Below are 25709 nucleotides of genomic sequence, written 5' to 3'. Positions count from 1 at the left end.
TATTATTGAAAAACATTTGAGCACCAGTACAATAATACAATGTATAAATAAAAAGATGTAAGTTATACTGTGTCTATGTTCTAAATAAACCATGTATTAGAAAACTGCTCACAAATGATGTAAGTTATAATCTATTTTACTTCTTAAACTATTATAAAAAGTTGTTGAGATTTGAAAGTATTTTGGGGTGGCACCTGGGTGGCTCAGTCGGTTAAGTGTCTGACTTCAGCTCAGGTCATGGTCTCATCATGGTTAGAGGGTTCGAGCCCTTCATAGGGCTCTCTGCTGTCAGCAGGGAGCCTGCTTGGGATTCTGTCTCTCCTTCTCTCCTACCTCCCTCCCTCTCTCTGTCTCTCAAAATAAGTAAATAACTAAAAAAAATAAAAGTATTTTGGACAGATTTTTTTTATACTGTTGTCATTAGCAAAGTGATATGCCATTGTGAGCCCTGGTTGGACAAGTGAGCCCATAAAAAGTTTTCAATGTGTTCCCATTGAATTGTCTTTAATGTAACAGCACATAAACATTATGCTGCTCACGGTACTAGATTCTCTCTCACTTTAACTATTACATTAAATATTTTTTCCATTGTAATACTGTCTGAAGTTCTTACATATTTAATATCTCTGTAGTTAACTGAGGCACAACTGTCATTTGTTATAATGACATATTTGATTAAGTGAGATTAATTTTATTTATTTAATAAATAAAATCTATATAGTTTGGTAAATATCAGGGTTCATTAAATTAAACTTAAAACTTCTGAACGTGTTTATTTCTTTCAAATGACAAGTAAAATCACATATTATTAAATAATTGTCTTTCTCTTAATATGGGATTTTTCTTTCAAATGGTATGTCCTATTACTTTTTTCGAAACATAATATTATCTAGTTTTCCCCTTTGATTCCGTTACTAATTTTGTAAGTTAATTACTTCTTCCTTTCTCAGATTAATCCAGCTTCTGTAATAAGTAACAAATCTCTCTGGTAAGGCTAAAGACAGTAGTGACCTCACTGTTCACAGACAAGTTATTAACGCCAACTCTCTGAAAAAAAGTTTATCTTCCAAACCTTTACCTACTCCAATTGCATGGATGCTTATAAAGTGACCCTAACAGGTTTGATACTATTTCCACCTGCTGTTGTCATCTTAGCACTGCAGGAGCCCAGACCTGCCCAGTGTCCTGGTTTCCACCCAAATATTCAGATAGTATTTAATCTTCTTAGTGTTTATTTATTTACCTATTGTTTTTATAGCTGACTTTGTGGAAGATAGATACCATCATTATACATTTTATTTATCAATTCTCATACCCAAGATTAGAATTTGTTATGCACATTCACTTCATTTAAAATGTTGGTGGCTCAGTTGGTTAAGTGTCTGACTTCAGCTCAAGTCATGATCTCGCGGTTCCTGAGTTCGAGCCCCCTGTGGGCTCTGTGCTCACAGCTCAGAATCTAGAGCTTGCTTTGGACTCTGTCTCCTTCTCTCTCTGCCCCTCGCCTGCTAGCACTCTGTCTCTCTCTCTGTCTTAAAATAAGTAAACGTTAAAATAATGCCAAAAGAGGGTCACCTGGGTGACTCAGTCATTTAAGCATCGGACTCTTGATTTCGGTCGTGTCGTGATCTCAGGGTCGTGGGATCGAGCCCCAATTCTGGCTCTGTGCTGAGCATGGAGCCTGCTTAAGATTCTCTCTCAAAATAAACACTTTTTAAAAAGTCAAAAAGCTACCAAAATTGTAATAGAGTCATTTTAAATCGTTTTTAAAATTTGAGTAGAGTTGACACAGAATGTCACATTGGTTCCAGGTGTACAAGGTAACGTATGACAAGTTCACACATTGTGCTCTCTCCACCACAGGTGTAGCTGCCCCGACACATCCTGTTACGGTATCAGTGACTGTTCCTCATGCTGTGCCTTCTATTCAGTCACTTCTTTATTCCCTAACTGGAGACTGTGTTCCCGCCCCCCCCCCACCCTCTGTCCCAACCCCCACACCCTCCTCTCTGGGAACTAACTCAGATGTTCATTTACTGTGTATATTACATGTGAATACAAAGTGTCCTGAAGTAAATATTTAAAGTGATTTATTTGAATTCACATTTCACTGTATCATCCTGAAATCACTGAATACATGACTTACGCAGTACCAAGTTAGAATATCCAGAAATTTCTCTAAAACTTTGTGTGAGACCCTGAACTTTGTGGCCACACTGGCACCATGGGTACACGTGTAACCGTGTCACATCTTGTTTGAGCACTGATGACTACCTTTGATGCACTGGATTCTCAGATCAACAAAACCCTCCTTCTTACACGTCCTCAATTTAGTATTGAAGTGATGAAAACACATCCTCATGACATAGTTGAAACGACACTGATAATGATTTTTTGCTTGATTTATAAGTTGTCCAAATACTTTCTTATTCTGGCAGACACAAGGTTTGCAGCCAGCAGCACAGGGACAGGGACCACAGGGACATGTGCTGCTCACAGTCCGGTCACAGCCTTCGTTCACCATGTAAAATGCTCTGCTTCACTGCACAGTAGATAGTGTGACTTCTGATGGCATTTTCCCCATGTTGGTTGCTCTTACCAAACCTGTAAAGACTATTATGCAAAGGTTTTCTATTTCAAAGACTTTACTGTGTGAAGTTCATTTATAAGGTTCTTCACACTTTTCTTCCTGATTATTGCTAATTGTTCATTGCATTCTGAGCACTGACAGCAAGCGCTTAGCACGATCACATTCACACAGCTTTGGAGCATGATTTGCACATAATATTTACATGGTTAGCAAGAGTAAGACATCAGTGAGTTTTGACAAAAATAGCAGAGATCTTTTTTTAATTTTAGAAATGTCAAACAGTGTTTTCTTTGAACTAAATCGTACACAGTCTGGAAGCCATTCCCAAGCGTTATAAGGTTTGTACAGTATTAGATGCTCTGTGACACGACAGGTTGTGATGCATTGTTAGTGCTATGGCTCCCTGTTCCCTCTCAGACCCAGAAGATTCACGATTAGTATATTTCAAACAATGTTAAAAGGCACTGAAGCTTTGTCACTTCATTCTGTTTATTCTTAGTATTGTATTTATGTTCTTGAATCTGTATCTATTATTTCCACAACAGTTGTGGCAGACTGACGTTGAAAACAAAGGAAAAGTTGTGCAGCATGAGGGTAATGATAAATTGAAAACTCTCCTAATCTCACAAGGAAGAAATACAACACAGATCGTTGTCCAAACTGCCTTCGGATCACGTCTGCCACATTAGCTCTGCTCACACACCCGGCCGGCCCGCCTGCCCTGCACATTTTGGACCTCCAGCCTCGCCCCAGTCCCATGAGCCGGTTCCTTAAAATACACCCACCTCTTCCTTGATGCACGTATCTTATTGTGTCTGTTTCTCTGAGCACCCTGACTAACACAGTACTGTGACAGGCACTAAGGATAGGGACCTACAAAAAAGAAAACTCGCCATTGTCATGGAAAGTACAGTGGCAGGTGGTGAACATGCAATCATGTGATGCTCACTGGCCATGGCTGCACGTGAACAGGAGCTACTCACCTTCCCTGGGGTACAGCTGGGGTGAGGGGAGGGGACAAACTGTCCCTGAGGACTCCTGGGCTGAGGGGACAATAAGGGAATTCTCTGTGATGGGGAGGCTGGGGGCTTCCTCTGCTGCCTGACACCCACCTTCCTCGTTCAGTTTTCTGTCAGAGGGTCCATGGCCTTCCTGGACTATTGACACTAGGGGGGTGCATTTCCATCCCCACCTGCTTGGTGTCTCTATCCAGAGGCTGTAACAGCACAAGTGGGTCATGGTACCAGGGGCCAACAGAACATATGTGCATCCCATAGGACAGGGAAGATTGCCTTGGACAGGGTTGTTGGGGGGAGGTCAATGGGCCTGGGGGAGGGGAAGGCCCCGCACCAGGGTTGAACCTGTTCTGCCCAGAAGTCCATCCAGGATTTTAGATATTTCTGCAGGCTTCCACAAAGCTCTCCCTGCACATAGGCTGAGGAAGCCTGGTTTGAAAGCCATCTGCATCGTGATTTCCTTAGCCAAGGTCTGCGCTGAGGACCAGGGAACTGGCCATCCATGGGTCTTCGGGTCATAGGGGAGGAAAGAGCTCCCATCATAGTGGAAATGACTGAAGCCCCTGGTGCTGTTGTCCTCTCGGATCTCCCAGCCCCAGATATCCTGGAGTGAATACGAGTGTGCCCCCAGCCAGCAGTGACAAATCCCATCCTGTGTTCCTCTGCCTTCCCCACACCAGTGACAGACTCCAGCCAGAAGGGCCCCTCCCTCCTCTCCTCCACGACTTCCCTGTGCTGAGTAATGGCCGCCTCTGGGCTGAAGTCCACAGACGCTCAGTCCTCACCTCCACTCCCAGGTAAATCCACTGGAAGGAGAACAGGTCTCTGCTCTTGGTCGTGAACTTCCCTGGGAAAGGCCTCTCATCACTCTTGCCCCCACTCCACTATCTCCTACTTTCTGCACCCACAGGGCCAGGGGGTCTGCCAGAGTCATTCTGAGGCCCTTCCTGCTCTTGTCTTGTCAAGTCCTTGGTCTCTGTATCCCATGTCTTAGGTACCAGGACTTCTGCCCACAGTCCCTGTGCCTCTGCCATGTCTATCTCACTGTCATCTGCAGGAAGGCCTGACCATCCACGCGTCCCTCAGTGAAAAATCTCTGATACACAGATCCATCCTGGGACAGCACCGTGAGGTTATAATGAAGACTGAGGGATCCTGGCAAGGAGGAGACTGCAAATGAAACTGCCTCCTGGAAGTAACTGGTCGTCAAATATTTCTCAGAAAAGCTCTGCTGTCCTGAGCTGCTTGAAGTCTTGAGGATGCAGAAAATGCACACATACAAGGGACAGAAAGGAGGCTTTCCAGTACAGGAAGATAGGCAAGGGGCGTGAAGGAGAGGGAAGAAGGAATGTCTGTGGGGGGTGGAGATGGAGGACAGGAGGCAGAAGAGGGAGGCATGGGCTCCTGTAGGTGGTGTGGGTAGGAGGTCAAGGGCAGACATTGGCCTGCAGGGAGCAAGGGAGGGGCAGGAAGACCATGCTGAAGGAGAGGTCTTGTCAGCAGGGACGGAAGGGCAGGGGGGGGGGGGGAGGAGCAAGACTGAGGGATCCAGAGCTGCATGGTGCACAGGTGGGTTAGGAGCTGCTTCCTGTGGTAAAGACACTTCAAGAATGAGTTGGGAGCCAGAGGCAGGGTGGGGGCAGTGACACAGAGGGCTTGTGGGGTGGATTGTGACCACAAGGGAGTTTAGGGTGGCCCAGTGCCCTGGGGGAAAAGGGGGGAAGATGTAGGCCTAAGCCCAGAGTGGAAGCATGGCAGGGTGAGGCCCCCAGGTGGGGACCGGGATGGACCTGCCAGTGTCCCTCGGGAGAGACAATCAGAGGGTCTCTGAGAGAGAGGGCAGCGAGCCCAACGTAGTCTATATTAGAAAGGAGGGTCAGTGGAAGAGAAAATAGACCCCACACACCTCGGTGCACACCTTGGGGAAGGACCGGCATGGTGGGCGTGGTTCTGGGAGGAGGGCGGGTCGTCCCTCCAAGGAAGGACTTCCAGCCCAGGACTGGCAGGCTGGGAGAAGGCTGGCTGTGTGGAAAGGCTGGTGCTGACCACCTGGCAGAAACAACAAGTTTGGAGACCAGATGTCAGGAGTGGGGTCCACTGGGGTCAAGGAACCAATGGAGTGGGTGAGGGCCAAGAATCTGGGTAGCTGGACCTCAAGAAGTTTTCTGGTCAGTGGGGGAGAGGGGAAGGCAGGAGGCAGCAGGGGAGACTAGTGCTGAGGGTCTGGGAAGGGGGACTGAATGTCTCAGAACAAACTTGAATCAGAGGCTGACAGGAGAGGAGGGGACTTGGGCCAAGAGCCAGGAGGAGGGGTGTGTATGGCAGGGCCCCATGGGAGGAGCTCCTAAGAGAGGAGAGATGGGTGAGGGCCCAGCATGTGGGCAAGGGGTGTGAGCAGGCATGGGGCCATGGGGGAGGGGTGCAGAGAGACCAGGGAGACAGAGTCCAATCCACAGGGAGAGTGGAAGCCTCAAGAGTGTGAGGGTGGGATGAAGGAGAGGGGACAGGGGGGTGTGGGTGCTGGCCCAGGATGGAGAACGGCCAAGTGCAGGGGCCTGCAGTGGAGGGGAGGGAGGAGGAGGGGAACCAAAACAGGGGACAAGTCTGGCCAAGAAGCTGCACCCCATGCCGCAGTGCTCCCCTTAGTGATGGCAGGAGGGCAGTTGGAGGGAGACGCTCTGGGCAAAATACCCCCTCAGAAAATTAGAGTGGAGGAAAGTTAGGGAGAAGGAATAGGCCAGAAGTTTCTTTGCAGGCAATGGTCCATGGGGAGGAGTGAAATTGGCAGGGGTGAGGAAGGGTAAGGTGAGGGACCCAGAAGCAGTTCAGAGAAAGAAAACAAGGAGAATGTCAGGGAGGGGGTGAGGGACATGGGAGACCCAATGAGAGGTGAAGAGATTGGAGAAGCGGCTTGAGCTTTGAGGGCAACAGACCCCTTCCTACCCTGGGCGGTCTGACGGATGATGGGGCCCCCACAACATTCACTGAGGCCTCTGCCCCTCCAACTACCACAGTGAACCCCAGGCAGCAGTGGCGCTCCCCAGCAGAAAGGCAAAAGTCACAGCGAGGCTCAGAGTAGTGGGACAAGCTGTCCCATGTCTGCAATCGTGCCCACCTCCAGGTGGGTGATGGGCACCGGGCTCAGCAGAGCAGTCGAGAATCCTCGGAGAAAAGTACAGTCCAAAGGAAGCCCTAGGCCGCTACCCCCACGCCTAGAATAGACTACCAGTCAGGAGCAGGACGTGAGCCTCGCAGGTGACCACGGAAGTCCCCTAAGTCCAGGGCTGAGGGAACACACACCAAGACCACCAGAAGACCTCAGCAGGCTAGGGCTCGTGGCACAGGGAAACCCGGAGAAGCTGGAAAGCCTGCGGTTCGGGATCCCAAGCAGGGTTAGGCTGCAGGGCAGTGCAGCCAACTGGTGCAGGGACAGACTCTGAGCAGGTGGGTGTCATGGCCCCAACCTCAGGAGCTCCAGACCACTGTTGCCCAGAGCAGCACAGACCTCCCCTCACTCCTGTAGAAACCAAATTCAACAGTGTTATGAAAACAATGATTCACCACAATCAAGTGGGATTTATTCCTGGGTTGCAAGGGTGGTTCAGTGTTTGCAAATCAATCAACATGATGCATAACATCAATAAGAGAAAGGATAATAACCATATGATCATTTCAATGGATGCAGAAAAAAGCACTTGACAAAGTACAATATAAATTTGCGGTAAAACCCCTCAATAAAGTAGGTTTAGAGGGAACACACCTCAACGTAATAAAGGTCATATATGAAAACCCACAGCTAATATCATCCTGAATAGGGGACAAACTGAGAACTCCGCATCACTCATCATCAGAGAAATACAAATCAAAACCACACTGAGATATCACTTCATACTTGTCCGAATGGCTAAAATCAAAACACAAGAAACAACAGGTCTTGGTGTGGATGTGGAGGAAAAGGAGGCCTGTGCACTGTTAGTGGGAATGCAAATGGGTGCAGCCACAGTGGAAAACAGTCGGAGGTTCCTCAGAAAATTAAAAACACAATTACCAGATGATCCAGTAATTCCACTACTGGGTATTTTTCCAAAGAATATGAAAACACTAATTTAAAAAGATATACACCCTGATGTTTATTGCATCATTCTTCACAGTAGCCAAATTATGAAGGTAGTCCATGCGTCCTTCCAGAGATGGATTAAGAGCCTGTGGTATATTATGTTTTAAAGTTTATTTATTTATTTTGATAGAGTGCACAAGCGAGGGAGGTCAGAGAGAGAAGGAGGCAGAAAACTGCAGGCTGGCTTCCCACTGTCAGCACTGAGCCTCATACGGGGCTCGATCCCATGACCTGAACCAAAATCAAGAGTCATAGGCTGAACCAAATGAGACACTCAGGTGCCCCCAAGATGCGGTTATATTTATGCAACGGACTGTTACTCAGCCACAAAAAAGAATGAAATCTTGCCATTTGCAGCAAAATGAATGCATCACGAGAGTATAATGCTAAGCGAAATAAGTCAGTCAGAGAAAGACAAATACAGTATGATTTCAGTCATATTGGAACATAAGAAATAAAACAAATGAACAGAGCGAAAAACAGATAAACCGAAAACCAAACTCAGAACTATAGAGACGTATGGATGGTTACCAGAGGGCAGGTGGGTGGGGGGAGGGGGTGAAAGGGGTAAAGTGGATTAAGAATACACTTATCCCGACAGGCACAGAGCAATGTATAGAATTGTGGACTCCCTATATTGTGCATCCAACACTCATATAACACTGCTCATTAACTACACTGGAAGTAAAACAAAAACAGGAGAAAACAAAAACAAGATTAGTAAGTGGGTGCCCTTCACGTAGGTCCTGGGCACTTTTCAAACTGCTGTTTAGCTGAGTCCTGAGGGGTGTGAGGCCGGACACAGGCCTTGTAAGAGTGGGTTCTTGGGGAGGAGTTCAGGTGGCAGAGGAGGAGGGGGACCCTAAGTTTGTCTCATCCCTGGAACTCGGCCAGATAGTTATCAAATCACTTTGAACACCAGAGAAATCAATTGGAGTTTGGAGAGAACAAAAACTCTAAGTTTACAAGTAGAAAAGTGACCACCTTCTGGAAGGTAAGAGGCAGGAGATTTGATTTGGGGGAGCCAAAGCTGCAGTTAGGGCAGCAGGCAGGGAGCCTGCTTACAGAGATACCACAAGAATTATAAGCAGCGCACAATCTGAACTTTAGCCCGCTGCTGTGGGGGTGTGCCTGGCTTACAGGTGCTCAGGTGGCAAAATGGGAGGAGTCGCAGGAGTGACAGTCTGCTCTGAGGATCCCCGGGTCACAAGAAGGACAGGGGCACCCACGTGCTCCATTGCTCCCAAGTGTAGGAGCAGGGCCTTGAGCTCAGGGGAGAGAGCTGTGGTGCCGCATTCTGCTCTGTTTTGCCAGAAACTCGGAACAACTGCATGGTTGTGCCACCGCTTTCCTGGCATCGCCCGCAAACAGCAAAAGTGACGCGAGATCCTCTCCTAGGGAACAGCGCTGGTCCGGGCCAGGGGAGTCCCTAAAACTTGGAGTTTTGAAACTCAATCACATGCTTGTGGTAAAAAAGGTCAGACCTAGAGCTATAAAGCTTTACTCTAAAGCTACAGAAATCAAAGCGTTATGGTACTGGCATAAAAACAGATATACAGACTTATGGAAAAACAGGGTCCAGAAAATAACCTTTGGGTATATGGCCAAGTGATTACAGACAAGGGTGCCAAAACAATTCATGGGAAAGGACAGTCGTTTTAACAAATGATATTGGGAAAACTGGATAGCCACATGCAAGAGAAGGGAAACGGGACATAAGCGAAGTAATTGCTTGCTTTTCTGTGAGGGATTTCTGAAAAATTGGGGGCGCAATCTTTCAGCTCCAAGGCTGGAGAGTGGGAGCTTCCGCATTCATCAGCCCATCAGCCCTGAAAGGCTACGGGAAGCAAAACAGCGCCATCTACCGGACGCGAGAACTGCTTACCCCAAGCCCTGACCACTGTGCTATGAAGTCACATTTCTACCTGAGAATCAGCACAACAGGCCCCTCCTCCAGATGGCCAGCACTTGCTCCCACCACCTCTACTGATCATAAAACACAGCAAAGCTTCAGCTCTGGGGAAAATAGGATCGAGCTCCTCTTTTACTTTTATTCTTTGTTTTTTAAATTATTTTTTCATTTATTTTCTTAGTTTTAAAAATTCCTTTTTTATGTTTTATTTTCATTTTCTTAATTTATATATATTTTATTTTGTGTATTTGTGTATTTTCATTTTATTTTATTTTTATTATGATTATAATTTTTGTTTTTTGGATATAGATTATTTTAACAAACAGACAAAAACACACCCAGGATCTCACTTTTTTGATAGTCTCTGTTTTGCTTTGTTTTTTTCTTTCTTTTCTGTTCTGGGAAAAATGACAAGAGAGAGGAATTCACACCAAAAGAAAGAGCAAGAAATAGATCTCTCAGTCAGTGATTTAATCAATACAGATATAAGTAAGATGTTTGTACTAGAATATAAAACAAAAATTATAAGAATACTAGCTGGTCTTGAAATATACATAGAAGACACTACAGAATCTTTTCTGCAGTAATAAAAGAACTAAAATCTAGTCAGGTCAAAATTAAAAATGTTGTAACCGATGGCACAAAAATAGACACTCAGATCGATGGAACAGAATAGAGAATCCAGAAATAGACCCACAAACGTATGACCAACTAATCTTTGACAAAGCAGGAAAGAACATCCAATGGAATAAAGACAGTCTCTTCAGCAAGTGGTGCTGAGGAAACTGGACAGCGACATGCAGAAGAACGACCCTGGACCACTTTCTTACACCATACACAAAAATAAACTCAAAATGGATGAAAGACCCCAATGTAAGACAGGAACCCATCAAAATCCTCAAGGAGAAAGCAGGAAAAAACCTCTTTGATCTTGGCCACAGCAACATCTTACTCAACACGTCTCCAGAGGCAAGGCAAACAAAAGCAAAAATGAACTACTGGGACCTCATCAACATAAAAATCTTCTGTACAGAGAAGGAAACAATCAGCAAAACTCAAAGGCAACTGACAGAATGGGAGAAGATATTTGCAAACGACATATCAGATAAAGGGTTAGTATCCAAAATCTATAAAGAACTTGCCAAACTTAACACCCAAAATCAAATAATCCAGTGAAGAAATGGGCAAAAGACATGAATAGACACTTCTCCAAAGAAGGCATCCAGATGGCCAACTGACACATGAAAAAATGCTCAACATCACTCATCATCAGGGAAATGCAAATCAAAACCACCATGAGATACCACCTGACGCCTGTCAGAATGGCTCACATTAACAACTCAGGCAACAACAGATGTTGGCAAGGATGCAGGGAAAGAAGGATCTCTTTTGCATTGCTGGTGAGAATGCAAGCTGGTGCAGCCACTCTGGAAAACAGTATGGAGGTTCCTCAAAAAATTAAAAATAGAACTACTATGAATCAGCAATTGCACTCTTAGGTATTTATCCAATGGATACAGGTATGCTGATTCGAAGGGACACATGCATCCCCATGTTTATAGCAGCACTAACAATAGCCAAAGTATGGAAAGAGCCCAAATGTTCATTGATGGATGAATGGATAAAGAAGAAGTGGTAAGTATATACAATGGAGTATGACTCGGCAATCAAAAAGAATGAAATCTTGCCATTTGCAACTATGTGGATGGAACTGGAGGGTATTATGCTGAGTGAAATTAGTCAGTCCGAGAAAGACAAAAATCATATGACTTCACTCATATGAGGACCTTAAGAGACAAAACAGATGAACATAAGGGAAGGGAAGCAAAAATAATATAAAAACAGTGAGAGGGACAAAACAGAAAAGAATCATAAATATGGAGAACAAACTGAGGGTTACTGGAGGGGTTGAGGGAGGGGGATGGGCTAAATGGGTAGGGGGCATTAGGGAATCGACTCCTGAAATCTTTGTTGCAGTATATGCTTACTAATTTGGATGTAAATTTAAAAAATAGTTAAAAAAAATGCTGTAACTGAAATGCAAACCCAATTAGAGTTCATAAAAATGAGGATGGATGAATTAGAGGAATGAATCAATATCAAGGTTTATTCAAACAAATTATAGTTGAAAGTTTCCCTAATCTGTGTAAGGACACAGACATCAAAATCCAAAAGCACAGAAAACTCCCATTAAATTCAACAAAAGCTGATCATCACCAAGGCATATCATAGTGAAATTCACAAAACACACAGACTAGGAAAGAATCCTGAAAGCAGCAAGGGGAAAAAAAGTCCTTATCATACAAGGGAAGACAGAACAGGTTCTCAGCAGCCCTGTCCACAGAAACTTGGCAGGCCACAAAGGAGTGGCAGGACACATACAATGTGATGAATGGGAAAAATATGCAGCCAAGAATTCTTTACCCGGCAAGGTTGTCATTCAGAACAGAAGGAGAGATAAATAGTTTCCAAGACAAACAAAAACTAAAGGAGTTTAAGACCAGTCCTGAAGGAAAAAATATTTTTTTGAGAGAGAGAGGGTGCAAGGGAGCAAGAGAGAGAGAGAGAGAGAGAATCCCATGAGGCACAGAAAGACAGAGACAGAGAGAGAGAGAGAGAGGCCAGGCTCAGCTGAACCAAGGCCCCAGCTCACCCTATGCAGGACTCAAACTCAAAAACTGTAAGATCATGACCTGAGCCGAAATCACATGCTTACCCGACTTAGCCACCATGGCTCCCCTTGAAAGAAATTGTAAGGGGGAGTCTTTGAGTGGAAAAAAAAAGAACGAAAGCACAAAAAACTAGAAAGGACCGGAGAACATCACCAGAACACCAACTCTACAGGTAACATAGGGCACTAAAGCCATATATTTCAATAATTATTCTGACTGTAAATGTACTAAATGCTCTAATCAAAAGATTTATGGTATCAGAATGGACAAAACAACAAGATCCATCTATATGCTTCCTACAAAGGGTTCATTTTAGACCTAATGACACCTGCAGATTGAAAGTGACGGGTTGGAGGACCGACTACCATGCTAATGGACGTCAAAAGAAAGCCAGAATAGCCATACTTATATCAGATGAACTATATTTTAAACCAAAGACTATACCAAGAGATGAAGAAGGACATTATATCCTCATTAAGGGGTCAATCCAGAAGGAATATAAAACAATTGTAAACATTTATGCCCCCAAATTGGCAGAACACAAATATATAAATCAACTAATCACAAACATAAAGGAAGTCATTGATAATAATACAATCATAGTAGAGGACTTTAACACCCCATTTACATCATTGGACTGACCATCTAAGCAGAAAACCAACAAGGAAACAATAGCTTTAAATGACACACTGGACTGGATGGACCTAAAATTATATTCAGAACATTCCATCCTAAGCAGCAGAATACACATTCTTTTTGAGAGCACATGGGACATTCTCCAGAAGAGATCACACATGGGGTCACAAATCAACCCTCAACAAGAACAAACAGATTGAGGTCATACCATGCACATTTTTAGACCACAACACCATGAGATTTGAAGTTAACCACAAGAAAAAATTTGGAAAGCCATCAAATACACAGAGGTTAAAGAACATCCTACAAAAGAATGAGAGGGTTAACCGGGAAATTATAAATTACCCAGATGCAAATGAAAATGAAAACACGACGGTTCAAAACCTGTGGGATGAAGCAAAGGCAGTCCTAATAGGAAAGTATATTGCGATAGAGGCCTATCTCAAGAAGCAAGAAAGGTCTCAAATACACAACATAATCTTACACCTAAAGGAGCTAGAAAAGGAACAGCAAATACAGCCTAAAGCCAGCAGAGAAGGGAAATAATAAAGATTAGAGCAAAAAGAAACCATATAGAAACAAACAAACAAACAAAACCCTAGTAGAACAGATCAACAAATCTAAGTCTGGTTTTTTGAAAGAATAAAACTGATAACCCTCTGGCCTCACATGTCAAAAAGAAAAGAGAAAGGACCCCCAAAAGATAAAATTATAAATGAAAGAGGAGAGATCACAACCAACACCACAGAAATACAAACAATTATGAAAGAATACTATGAAAATTATATTCCAGAAAACTGGGGAATCTGGGAGAAATGGAAAATTCCTAGAAACTTACAAACTAAAAAAACTGAAACAGGAAGAAATAGAAAATTTGAACAGATATATAACAAGCAAAGAGATTGAAATGTATTCAAAAAACTCCCAACAAACAAATGTCCTGGGCCTGATGGCTTCCCAGGGGAATTCTGCCAGATATTTAAAGAATTCTTCTCAAAGTGTTCCTATTCTTCTCAAACTGTTCCAATAAATAGGAATGGAAGGAAAATGTCCAAACTGATTCTACAAAGCCAGCATTACCTTGATTCCAAAACCAGAGAAAGACCCCATCAAAAAGGAGAATTACAGGTGAAAACCCCTGATGAACAAGGATGCAAAAATGCTCAACAAAATACTAGGAAAACGAATTCAACAATACATTAAAAGAAGTATTACCATCATCAAGTGGGATTATTCCTGGGCTGTGGGTTTGGTTCAATGTTGCAAATCAATCAACATGATACCCCACATTAATAAAAGAAAAACAAGGACCATATGACCCTGTCAGTACATGCAGAAAAAGCATTTGACAAAATACAGCATCCAAGCTTGATAAATACCTTCTACAAATAGGGATAGATGGACTATGCCTCAACATCATAAAGGGCATTTATGAAAAACCCATAGATAAAATCATCCTCAATGGAGAAAAACTGAGAAACTTTCCCCTATGGTCAGGAACAAGACAAGAATGTCCAGTCTCACCATTACTATTTAACATACTACTGGAAGTCTTAGCTTCAGCAATCAGATAACAAAATGAAAGAAAAGGCATTCAAACTGGCAAGGAAGTACTCAAACTTTCACTCTTCACAGAAATCATAATACTCTGTGTAGAAAACCTGAAAGATTCCACCCAAAAATTGCTAGAACTAACACATGAATTCAGAAAAGTTACAGATTGTTAAATCAATGTAGAGAAATCTGTTGCATTTGTATACACCAATAACGAGGCAGGAAACAAAAAAAGAAACGAGGAATCAACCCTGTTTGGAATTGCACCAAAACCAATAAGATACCTAGGAATAAACCTAACTAAAGAGGAAAAAGTTCTGCACTCTCATTGATAAGTATAGAACACCTACAAAGAAATTGAGGATACAAAGAAATGGGAAAGCATTCCATGCTCATGGATTGGAAGAACAAATATTGTTCAAATGTCAATACTACCCAAAGCAATCTATAATTTAATACAGTCCCTATCAAAATACCACCAGCATTTTTCACAGAGCTAAAACAAACAATCCCAAAATTTGTATGGGGCCACAGAAGACCCCAAATAGCCAAAGAAACTCTGAAAAACAAAAAAACTGAAGGCATCACAATTCCAGATTTCAAGCTGTATTACAAAGCTGTAGTCATCAAGACAGTATGGCACTGGCACAAAAGCAGACACATATCAATGGAACAGAATAGAAAATTCAGAAATGGACCCACAACTATATGGTCAACTAATTTTTGACAAAGCAGCAATGAATATCCAATGGAAAGAAAATAGTCTCTGTAACAAATGGTGTTGGGAACACTGAACAGCAACAGGAAGAAGAAAGTAATGGGACAACTTTCTTACACCATACACAACAGGAAATTCAAAATGGATGAAAGACCTAAATTTGAGATAGGAACCCATCAAAATCCATAACAGCTTCTTACTGTACAAATTGCTGGAGGCAAGGGAAACAAAAGCAAACATGAACCACTGGGAGTTTATCAAGATAAAAACCTTCTGCACAGGGAAGGAAACAACCAACCAAAGTAAAAGACAATCTACAGAATGGGAGAAGATATTTGCGAATGACATATCTGATAAAGGATTAGTTTCCCAAATCTATAAAGAACTTAGCAAACTCCACACCCAGAAAGCAAATAACCCAGTTAATAAATGGGCAGAAGACATGACTTTAGAAAACACTTTTCTAAAGAAGACATCCAGATGGCTAACAGACATGTGAAAATATGCTAACGTCATGAGAAAGAATGAAATCCTGCCATCTGCAGCAACGTGGATGGAACTGGAAGATATTATGCTAAGTGAAATAAGTCAGTCAGAGAGAGACAGATATATGTTTTCACTGATATGTGGAACTTCAGAAACTTAACAGAAGACCATGGGGGAAGGGAAGGGGAAAATATAGTCACAGAGATGGAGGGAGGCAAACCATAAGTGACTCTTAAATACAGAGAACAAACTGCGGGTTTATAGGGGGTAGGGGAGAGGGGGAAATGGTGATGGGCTTTGAGGAGGGCACTTGTTGGGATGAGCAGTGGGTGATGTATGTAAGTGATGAACCGTGGGAATCTACCCCCAAAACCAAGAGCACACGGTATACACTGTATGTTAGCCAACTTGACAACAAATTATATTAAAAATAAATAAATAAATAAATAAATAAATAAACACAAATGTTTAAAAAAAATGGAAGAAAATATGCTCACATTTTGCTGCCAGGATGTCTAAAATGAACAGCACAGGACATAACAGATGTTGTCAAGTATGTGGAGAAACGGGAACCCTCTTGCAGTGTTGGTGGGAATGTAAACTGGTGTAGCCACTCTGGAGAACAGTGTGGAGGTTCCTCAGAAAACTAATAATAGAAATACCCTATGATCCAGCAATGGCAATACCAGGTATTTACGCAAAGGGTACAAAAATACATATTTGTAGGGGTACATGCACCCCAACGTTTATAGCAGCATTATCAACAAGAGCTAAACGATGAAGAGAGCCCAAATGTCCATCTAGTGATGAATGGATAAAAAAGAGGTGGTATACATGCACGTGCGCGCGCACACACACACACACACACACACACACATTAACATGCAGACACACACACACGTATAATGGAATATATATGATTTATCTTCAAGAAATCTCCAAGTGCATTTGAAAGAATGTGTATTCTGTGGATGACTGGAATGTTCAATAAATGTCAGATTTGTACTATTGGTTTGCGGTACGGCTCAAATCTTCTTTATGTTTATTGATCTCTGCATAGATGTTCTATCCATTGTGGAAAGTGATATATTGCAGTTTCTGACTATTACTGTTGTATTGTCTGTTTCTCAATTTCTGTCTGCTTTGTTTTCAGGTATTTGGCACTGAGTTATTAGGTGACTATATATGCAGAATTGTTTCATCCTTCTGATAGTTTGATATTTTATCATTATAAAATGTTTCTGTTTGTCTTTACTAGCATTTTTTCTTTATGTCATATACTAATATTTATTCAAATAACATATATTTATATATTTATATCATATCCTGGTCATGTTATATTTTATGTCCTATGAGTGCAATATTGAAGTTTTATGACCTTCTTTTCACTACCTATTCTTTCTAAAGCTACTCAACCACAGTCTTTCTCCCGTTTGGACTTTACATTTCATGCTGCGAGTTTCTCTTTTTCTTTGTGCAATTCTTTCTGCAAATTTTTTGACACATAGCGTAAATGTAGATTTCTCTAGAGAAATTTGTTTCTTTCTTATAAATTTGAGTCAATATCAATCCAGGACAATAATAAACTAAACTAGTGACTTGAAGGTACTTTGACCCAAAATAGCAAAGCAAATTTGGATTACAAATCACAGAAGGGTTAGTCTGTCGTTGCAAATTCTTTGAAGTAGCTGTTTTGCTCACTTTGCGTTAGCTCCAAGCAAACCTCCTTAGAATAATTTCTTCTTGTTCTTGAAGATAGAGTTGATGTGATTCATGTCACCCTTTCCTGAGGATATGAATCTATGAATCTTAACTCCCATATTTTCAGGGAGAGATGTTTCTCATGAAATAGAATAAGCTCTGGGCATTATTTCCTGTCTAGTAAGTTCCTGAGCCTGAGAAGTCAAGCTAAGATTTTCTAGATTTGAAATACACCTTGAGTATCAGAGCAACGATCATCCCTAGCTTTTTGCCCATTGTTATATTTTGGCCTAAATGATTATTATTCTCCTGATTTTTCTTGTGGGTGAAATATATACAATATATATTTTATACATATTATTTTATACATATATGTATAAATCATGATTAGTTGCTTTTATAGGAAGAGGCAGCCTTAAAACTTAGTCTACTGTGTTACTGGAAGAGGATCCCCATTCACAATTGTTTCATTTCTGAGATTTATCCAGCACCAGACGAGGTGGTAGAATACAAGTCTACCTAAGCCAATGGTGATCTGTGTCTTGTGTGAGCCAGCGCTGGTCTGTGAATGTGCATCAGCCCACAAACAGATAGAGACAGAAAAGAAAGTGAAACCTTATCCTGTCTCAGACTGGTAATCAACACAATAATAAGCCTGTATATCAAGTCATTGGATCTGCTAAAAACAGTTTGGTTACTAGCTGTTCGTGGACCAGACGTGGAGGAGCACAATGTCTAACCTGGAATGATTTTGCAGACTTTTGTGAGGGTCACATAAAACCTGGTAAATTTTGGATACTCTGCACGGACAAAGAAATATGAAGTGTCAGTGTATGTATAAGGATCATCTGAAGTGTTACAGATCTGGGTTACTTAATCCTAGAAAGAGACAAAGGCTGGAGAAGACATTTTGAACAATCACTTCATCATCCGAAAGTGCTACTCCACTTACTTGTCAGTACAACTGGAGTAGACAAAAGCTGGACCCCATAACAACTATCAAGGGAAAAAGTTGAAAGACACCATATTTAGTCACTCCTTCCTCCAGTCTGACCTGAGTGCCTACAATGTATCATATCAAGTTGTAGTCTCAAATCACTGCTCCAAATGTTGCAATTTGTCATTCTTTTTCCATTCCTGGCCCCCGGTTTCCATGCCCAGAACTAGTATCCTCTTCCCATATGAAAAATTTCCACATTTAAAAATGTTGACGGAGGGCAGAGACCATGGAGAGGAGAACCCACTTTGCCAAACACTCTTGCATTGGACGTGGCATGAAACTTCACAGTCACGTGACCACCTGCCAGAATCTCTCTCAGGACATGGGACAGATAGGCTGGGACTGCACTACATGGCATTTGGCACAGGTGTTTGAATGACAGTGGTGTCATGCAGTTGCAAGGGGCAGCAGCAACAGCAGTCCTAGCCTCCGGATCCAGTGTCCTATGTCAGGGGACTCTGTCGTGAGGGTGACATCTATACCCAGGAGCAGGGCCCTGGCTATATGTGAGCCTCCCCCTCGGGTCCATTGTGGATTCTGTTCCCATCTGTGTAGCCTCACGCCTGCTTTGTGACATTCCTTGAAATAGAACAAGGCCCCACATTCTCTTTCTCTCATCCCAGTCTGTAACTGTGCACATGTATCATAAAGAGGCAGAAGTCGATGTAGGGAATAGCGTTAGAGAGCATGATTTCACATTACTTTTCACCAGTTTTACTGAGATATAACTGACAAACACCATTATGTCAGTTTAAGGCTACAGTTTCTTGACTTGATACATTTCTATGCTGCAAAATGCTTACAACCAGAGCATTAGCCTAGACCTGCACCTTGTCACATAGTTACCATTTCCTTTTGTGTGGTGCAAACATTTAAAATCTACACTCTTGTTATCTCAGAGATTTTATGTTGAGCTGATAACCACTTCCTCAATCTGCCTCCCGGCTCTGCACCCTGGGAGAGAAAATATGTATCTCCCAGCAAGTCTTGCATTTTTCTTCCTAGAAAAAACAACATTTAAATGTGGATGTAAGACCCCTTCCCACAATGAGGGCTCTCATCAATGACTTCACTGCATCTCTATCTGGTGGAACCCCGGGGTTGCTTGTGGGTTTGTTACAAAATGCTCAGTCCTCTCCCCACCCACCATGTTAGAGTGTTGGGCGTGGACCCAGGAATCACTACTTAATAAGCCCCACAGAAGAGGGTGAGGCACAGCCATGTGGGAATCCTGCTTTATGTGCTTGGTGCTCAGTGTGTGATCTGAAGACCAGAAGCAGCACCAAACTTGTTATAAACCCAGAATCTCATACTCTATTGCAGAATGTCTACCTCTTCCTAAGTTCAGGAAATTCCTGTGCACACTGAAGGCTGGGTCTCCCTGGAGTGTGTGCCTTCTAGGTGCACAACCAGAACTGTGCAGTGTGCTCTGGGTGTGCTCTGATCAGCTTGCTTAGTGCTGGTGAGTCCATGGTTTGGTCCTGTTCCTTTCTCTTCTATGGCCATCATCCCCTTGGTGACCTCATCTATGCTAAAGGCTCTAAACATCATTTATATGATGTCAACATCCATATCTATTTTTCCAACCTAGATATTTCTCCTACCCTGTGATCTGTATCCAACAGCCAACCTCACTTGTATTTCTAATAATCTCAGTTTCCACACTCCTAATGGGGTGCCTGTGATGCTGCTTCCCCAAATGTCCTACTTCCAAAATCTTCCGTTTCATTGGAAGACAACCCCCCTTTCTTCTTGCAGTCTGAAGTATTGGATGCTGTCCTTGATTCCTCCTTCTCACAACACAGAAATAATACATTAGGACATGCTGCTAAGTTCATCTTTAAATGTACCCAGAACATACACTCACACACACACACACACACACACAGACACTAACCAGAGTACAGTCACTCCCTCTTATTGTCTCTCTTCAAACCCCAAAATAAATCCAACATCCCCCCTCCTGAAACGGCACTGGCTTCCTACACTTTCCCTACTGGTGTCCCGCCCTTCACCTCTCGATTCTGCACAGCAGCAAACAGATGCTGCTAAGACAAGTAGTACGACGTGAACCATCTGATCTAAACCATCCGGGGACTCCACATGTCACTCAGAGAAAACTCAAAAGCCTTCAAATCCTAACCTAGACATCTGAGCGCATTTGAGCACCTGAGACATGCTCTCTGCGCCAGCCACAGTGGCCTCTCACCCTTCCTCGAACAAGGACATGCTCCTGCCCTAGTGCATGTGCCTGGAGGTTCCCCTGCGTGGAAAGAACTCCCTGAGACATGCTCTTCAACAATTCCTTGTGTCCTGCACATCTCTCCTGAGGTCAGCTTCCCAGGGAGGCTCACACTTACCACCGTAGTAAAGTAGCCACCTTGAGTGTCCCCACACAGGTAATTCTCTGGGTCACCTTCCTCAAAGCACCTACCAATTTCCATTTAAACACTTCCCTTATTTACCACATTTATACAGTATACGGTTGACTCTGAATTAACACTGGTTTGAACTGTGCACATCCACCGATATGTGGTCTTTTCTACAATAAGTGCTGTCAATGCAGTTTCTCTTAGGGTTTCTTACTATTTTCCCCAGCTTAATTTATTGTAAGAATACATGTACATATCTATGTAATGTACAAAACATGTGTTGAACGACTGTTCCTGTTTTCAGTAAGGCTTCTTATGAACAGTACATTATTAGTGGCAGTATTTAAGTTTCGGGGGAGTCAAAAGTTATACTTGGATTTCTGACTGCTCAATGGGGTCAATGCCCTCAGTCCCCACATTGCTCCAAGGCCAAGTAGAGTCTGTCCCTCACCCCTAGGACATATTCTCCACAAGACCAGCACATTTGCCTCTTCTTACTTACTGAGGTGTCCCAGATAAGAAAAATAGCGGGTCCTGCACGTGGCACACGACATTGTCAGTGGAACAAGTGGTCAGCGGAGAGGACCTCTGTCTTCTGGATGAGCCTCAGGCACAGCGGGTCCGTGGCAGCTCCCGCACAAAGTGCCCCCACCTCACCATCAGTGCCGCCTCTACTTTCCCCCAGGGCTGCTCCCCCCTCCACCCTCTCTGCTCAGCTCCCCCCTCCCACAGTGTTTTCCCTGCACAGCACAGCACACAGTTATAGTCCTGTCTTCAGAATCACTGTACTCAGGCTCTATGGGACTCTTTCTCCAACCAAATAGAAATCTACATTAGACCCTGATTTATAAATCCACGAACGTGGATGGGAGCCAGAACCAGCATTACCAGAACTAAGGGCAAGAAGAGGGGGAAGAGAGGCAGGGAAGGTAGAAACTAACTGAAGTTGAACAAGGATGAGAAACTCCCAGATTCCTCTCTGTCTACCTCAGGATGTAAAGAATATCCAGAAGACAACTCTAGAGGGAGGAGATGGATGAATCTGAAAATTCATGTCTCCAAACCACAGAGACTCCTGTGTGCAGGGCCCATCTAGGCCGGTGGGAACGACAGTCCAAAGGACTCCTGGTGCTGTAACCACCGGGGTCATCTGGGGAGAAGGAGACAGGAACTCGGACACAAGAGCAAGAACAGGCCTGAGGCTCCACAGAAACAAAGAAGAAAATACACCCAAAAGATGGGGCTGAGGTCATGACCCAGGATGGAGCCTGGGCTGACCCAGTCACAGGAAGCTCTTGTTGCACAAGGTCCTGGTGACAGGTGATGTCCAAGCCCCTATGATCTCAGGTCCTGGTGAGATAAGGTTCCACAGAAGGGACAAGGACAAGGAGCAGAGACAATGACCCAGCTGAGGAGGGAGCACGACACACCAAGGACGCACTGAGCACCGACTGGACCCAGGCCCCGTCCATGCTCGGCTCCTCCAGCCCTCTCCTGTCCCCACCTGCAACAGACACGGCACAGGAAACAGCGGGTTCTGGGAGGTTCTCAGGGCTTTCATTTGTTTTCTGTTCCAACCATACAAATCCTCTCTTTTATTACCTCATCATGCCCACATACCCAGAATTACAAAACACAAATTCCTATCTGGATTCTCATTTTCAGTAGGGAAGTAAGGCGTCAGTACTCAGCCCAACATGAACTAAAGACAGGGATGGAGACGGAACACGAATCAGTACGGGAGGGGTCATGGTGGGCATGGGGGCCAGTCTCCTGCGTCCTCACAATATGCTAATAGGAACACAGACACATTCTGACACCATCCTCAGAAAGTCAGGGGATCTTGATGTCACCAAGTGGGAGTGTGAACGGATCCCACTTCTCCACAGGCAGCGGGTCTCACACTGTGAAAAAAAATCATCATGAACACATTTAGGTCAGTCACATAAGTGCCACACACTCAACAGCCCCACGCATGCTCAAAGTGTCCCTAGTGCCCCCACTCCTCCCCACTTCACCCTCCAGAGTCTTACCTTTAGGAGCCATTAGAGATGAATCAGAGCCCTGGGTACTGTCGTCGCCTGGGGTAGAACAAACAGGACATGATCAGAGCCATAGGAGTTGAGACTAAAGGAGCAGCCAAGGGGGAAGGGGGGTGACCCATGGGATCCTGTCTACACTATCCCAGGTTTCAGGGATCACCCCCTCCACACTTACGTGCAGCGTGAGAATAGCTTGGTCCCTTTCCTCCTGTGGAAGAAAATAGCATGTTAGAGACCTGGGACAGGTGGGCCAGGTGATCCTAGAGTAACCTCCTAGTCCTGGTCCACAATGACATTTCCAGAGTTCTGACTGAACACCCAGGACAGGATTGGGACACGTGAAGAAAGAGGTGTGGGGTCACAGGACCACCTGACTTGCTTGAGGTCTGGCCTCAGCAGGGACCTTCCTCTCTGTCCTGTCACTGCTGGGAATCAGGTCCCCGTCACCAGAATTACCAAGTGAAAATCTGTTCTTCATTTTCACATGTGCTTTGCTACAGAGTGAATGTTAGTAACGGCTCCAGAGTGGGCAGGTCCATGTGTGTGGATGGAAATTCCCAGGAACCAGGCAGGACAATGTGCTACCTAGGAAACCCCCAGCGGGACAAGAGAACTCAGATCCCCCCACTCTGTTCCTACCTGAGAACTTCTTCCTCCAGATCACAGCTCCAACCACCAAAGTGACCACAAGGACAACCACACCAGCAATGATGCCCAGGATGGGGATGGAGGGCAGAGAGGATGGCTCTGGAAAGGGAAGGAAGGTGAGGGGCCCAGACCTCTGGCTTCAGTTCTGACTCTGAAATTTCCAGAAGGGCCCTGCTTTCCCTGACATGGGGCTCTACCCCAAACCCTCCTTACCCCATCTCAGGGTGATGGGCTGGGGCAGCCCCTCATGCTGCACATGGCACGTGTATCTCTGCTCCTCTCCAGAAGGCACCACCACAGCTGCCCACTTCTGGAAGGTTCCATCTCCCGCAGGCCTGGTCTCCACAAGTTCTGCGTCCTGGGTGTGGTCCTGCCCATCACGCTGCCAGGTCAGGGTGATCTCCGCAGGGTAGAAGCCCAGGGCCCAGCACCTCAGGGTCACCTCACGGTCAGAGATGGGGTGGCGGGTCACCCGTGTGTTGGGAGACTCTAAGGAAGAAGAAACAGAGAATCCACACTGTGGTTTAGCTTTATGGGCCACTGAAACTGCATCCACGTGACCATCCTGAGGTGAACAGGACAACTGGTCTGGATGGAAGAAGCACAAAACCCAGACAGCAGTCTAGCCTTTGGGATCTCCTGATTCTTGTTAAGTTCTGGAATCAGGGAGAGAAGCCCGGGTAGGGAGCTGCTGGTCTAAAGGGGGAACACACTGTGGTCCTGACTGTGGTGGAGGATGAGTGACTCAGAAAACCCGGAGTCAGATCTCCAAACATGTTCTCAGATGTAGACAAGGCCTTGAGAGGGAAAGTCAGGGTTCACAGGATGGCTGCCAGGGTCCGAGGGAACTGCTGATGGGTTATTTCTGGGATGATCTCAACCTGCATCCCAGGGACAGACTGGATTCCTGTCTCTCTTTTAGAGAAAAGCACCCTCAAGGTGAGTCAGTCTCTAGTAGGAATATGAACTTCGAGGCGGATCTCCCTCTTCCCACTCGGGGAGGGGCGTGTTCTGACACTGAGGCCATTTTCCCTTTCTCGTGGGCAGCCAGCCCCAGTGGAGGGGAGATCGAGGAGGCCCGGTGGTCCCGGTACCTGCGCGCAGCAGCGTCTCCTTCCCCATGTCCAGGTATTTGGCGAGCCACTCCACGCACGTTCCCCCCAGGTAGTTCCTGAAGTCTTCCGCCACACCAGCCTCCTCCCACTTGCGGCGGGTGATCTGCGCCGCTGTGTCCGCCGCGGTCCAGGAGCGCAGGTCCTCGTTCAGGGCGATGTAATCCTTGCCATCATAGGACTCCTGACTGTACCCGCGGAGGAGGCGGCCGTCCGGTCCGACGTCACAGCCATACATTCTCTGGATGTTGTGCGACCCTGTCCCCGCCCCCAGAGCAGCAGTGATTAAGGTGAAACCGAAAGTAAACCCGCCTAAAACCTCCCTCGTGCTCTTCCAGGGTCTTGGGACGGGGGTCACGAGGCCTCGGGTTTGCACTCTGACCCGGAGAATCGGGGCGACCTCGGCCCGTCGTGACCCGGACCCGGGCCCGCGTCGCTCACCGGACTCGCTCTGGTTGTAGTAGCGGAGGGCGGTCTGCAGGTTCCCTCGGGAAATCTGTGCGTCGTTCTTCGCGTTCCGCGTCTCCCGGTCCCAATACTCCGGCCCCACCTGCTCCATCCACGGCGCCCGCGGCTCCATCCTCGGATTCGGGGCGTCGCTGTCGAACCGCACAAACTGCGTGTCGTCCACGTAGCCCACGGCGATGAAGCGGGGCTCCCCGAGGCCGGGCCGGGACACCGCGGTGTCGAAATACCTCAGGGAGTGGGAGCCTGCGGGCGCGGAGGGGCTGAGACCCCGCCCGACCCTCCTCCCCGCGCGGGGCCCGGGTCCCAGGAGGAGGGGGACGGGAGGGCAGGGGGAGGGGGACCCGAGTTGGGGAGAGCAGGGCTGAGTCCGGGAGGGTCGGGGGACGGCAGGCCAGGGCGGGCTCGGAGGCGGGTGGGGGTCTGGGGTCGGGGCGGAGGACAGTCGCCTCCCCCGGAGGTTCCGCGTCCCCGCCGGGCGGTCCTCTCCCTCCTGCCCCGCAGAGTCCCTTTCCTCCCGACCCCGCACTCACCCGCCCAGGTCTGGGTCACGGCCAGGGCCCCCAACAGCAGCAGGAGCACAGTTTCGGACATCACGAACCGCATCCTCGGGGTCTGGGAACAAATGTGAGTCTCAGGAGGCGGGTGCGGAAACTTGATACCCCGGA

General features: G+C 45.4%; 1 protein-coding gene and 1 long non-coding RNA gene across 2 annotated transcripts in view; both read right to left on the bottom strand.

The window, feature by feature from the left end:
- Positions 1-2073: 2073 nt before the first annotated feature.
- LOC109261323 (uncharacterized) overlaps positions 2074-25709 on the bottom strand; it is a 57439-nt gene continuing 33803 nt past the window's right edge. Inside the window, exon 2 of the long non-coding RNA XR_008423117.1 lies at positions 2074-2604. This is a non-coding gene — a long non-coding RNA (uncharacterized LOC109261323). The remainder of the gene's footprint in view (positions 2605-25709) is intronic.
- On the bottom strand, positions 22310-25705 carry LOC109261493 (class I histocompatibility antigen, Gogo-B*0101 alpha chain-like). Its single transcript, XM_053905282.1, has 8 exons — positions 25575-25705; positions 25018-25287; positions 24559-24834; positions 23678-23953; positions 23456-23563; positions 22992-23024; positions 22808-22855; positions 22310-22678 (listed from the first exon to the last, which is right to left on the bottom strand). The coding sequence occupies exons 1-8, from the start codon at positions 25645-25647 to the stop codon at positions 22674-22676; spliced, it is 1089 nt and encodes a 362-aa protein (XP_053761257.1). The 5' UTR covers positions 25648-25705; the 3' UTR covers positions 22310-22673.

This window comes from Panthera pardus, unplaced genomic scaffold (assembly GCF_024362965.1).
Source record: "Panthera pardus isolate Hobbes unplaced genomic scaffold, ASM2436296v1 HiC_scaffold_17, whole genome shotgun sequence".
In the NCBI taxonomy this organism is placed as follows: domain Eukaryota; kingdom Metazoa; phylum Chordata; class Mammalia; order Carnivora; family Felidae; genus Panthera; species Panthera pardus.
This window is presented reverse-complemented; position numbering and strand designations above follow the sequence as displayed.

Coding starts and splice junctions, on each gene's coding strand:
- LOC109261493 (XM_053905282.1), bottom strand. CDS start 25,647: ATGCGGTTCGTGATGTCCGAAACTGTGCTCCTGCTGCTGTTGGGGGCC. Junction 23,954..24,558: donor GGAGACGCTGCTGCGCGCAG/GTACCGGGACCA, acceptor CTTCTTCCTTAG/AGTCTCCCAACACACGGGTG. Junction 23,564..23,677: donor GCCCATCACCCTGAGATGGG/GTAAGGAGGGTT, acceptor TTCCCTTTCCAG/AGCCATCCTCTCTGCCCTCC.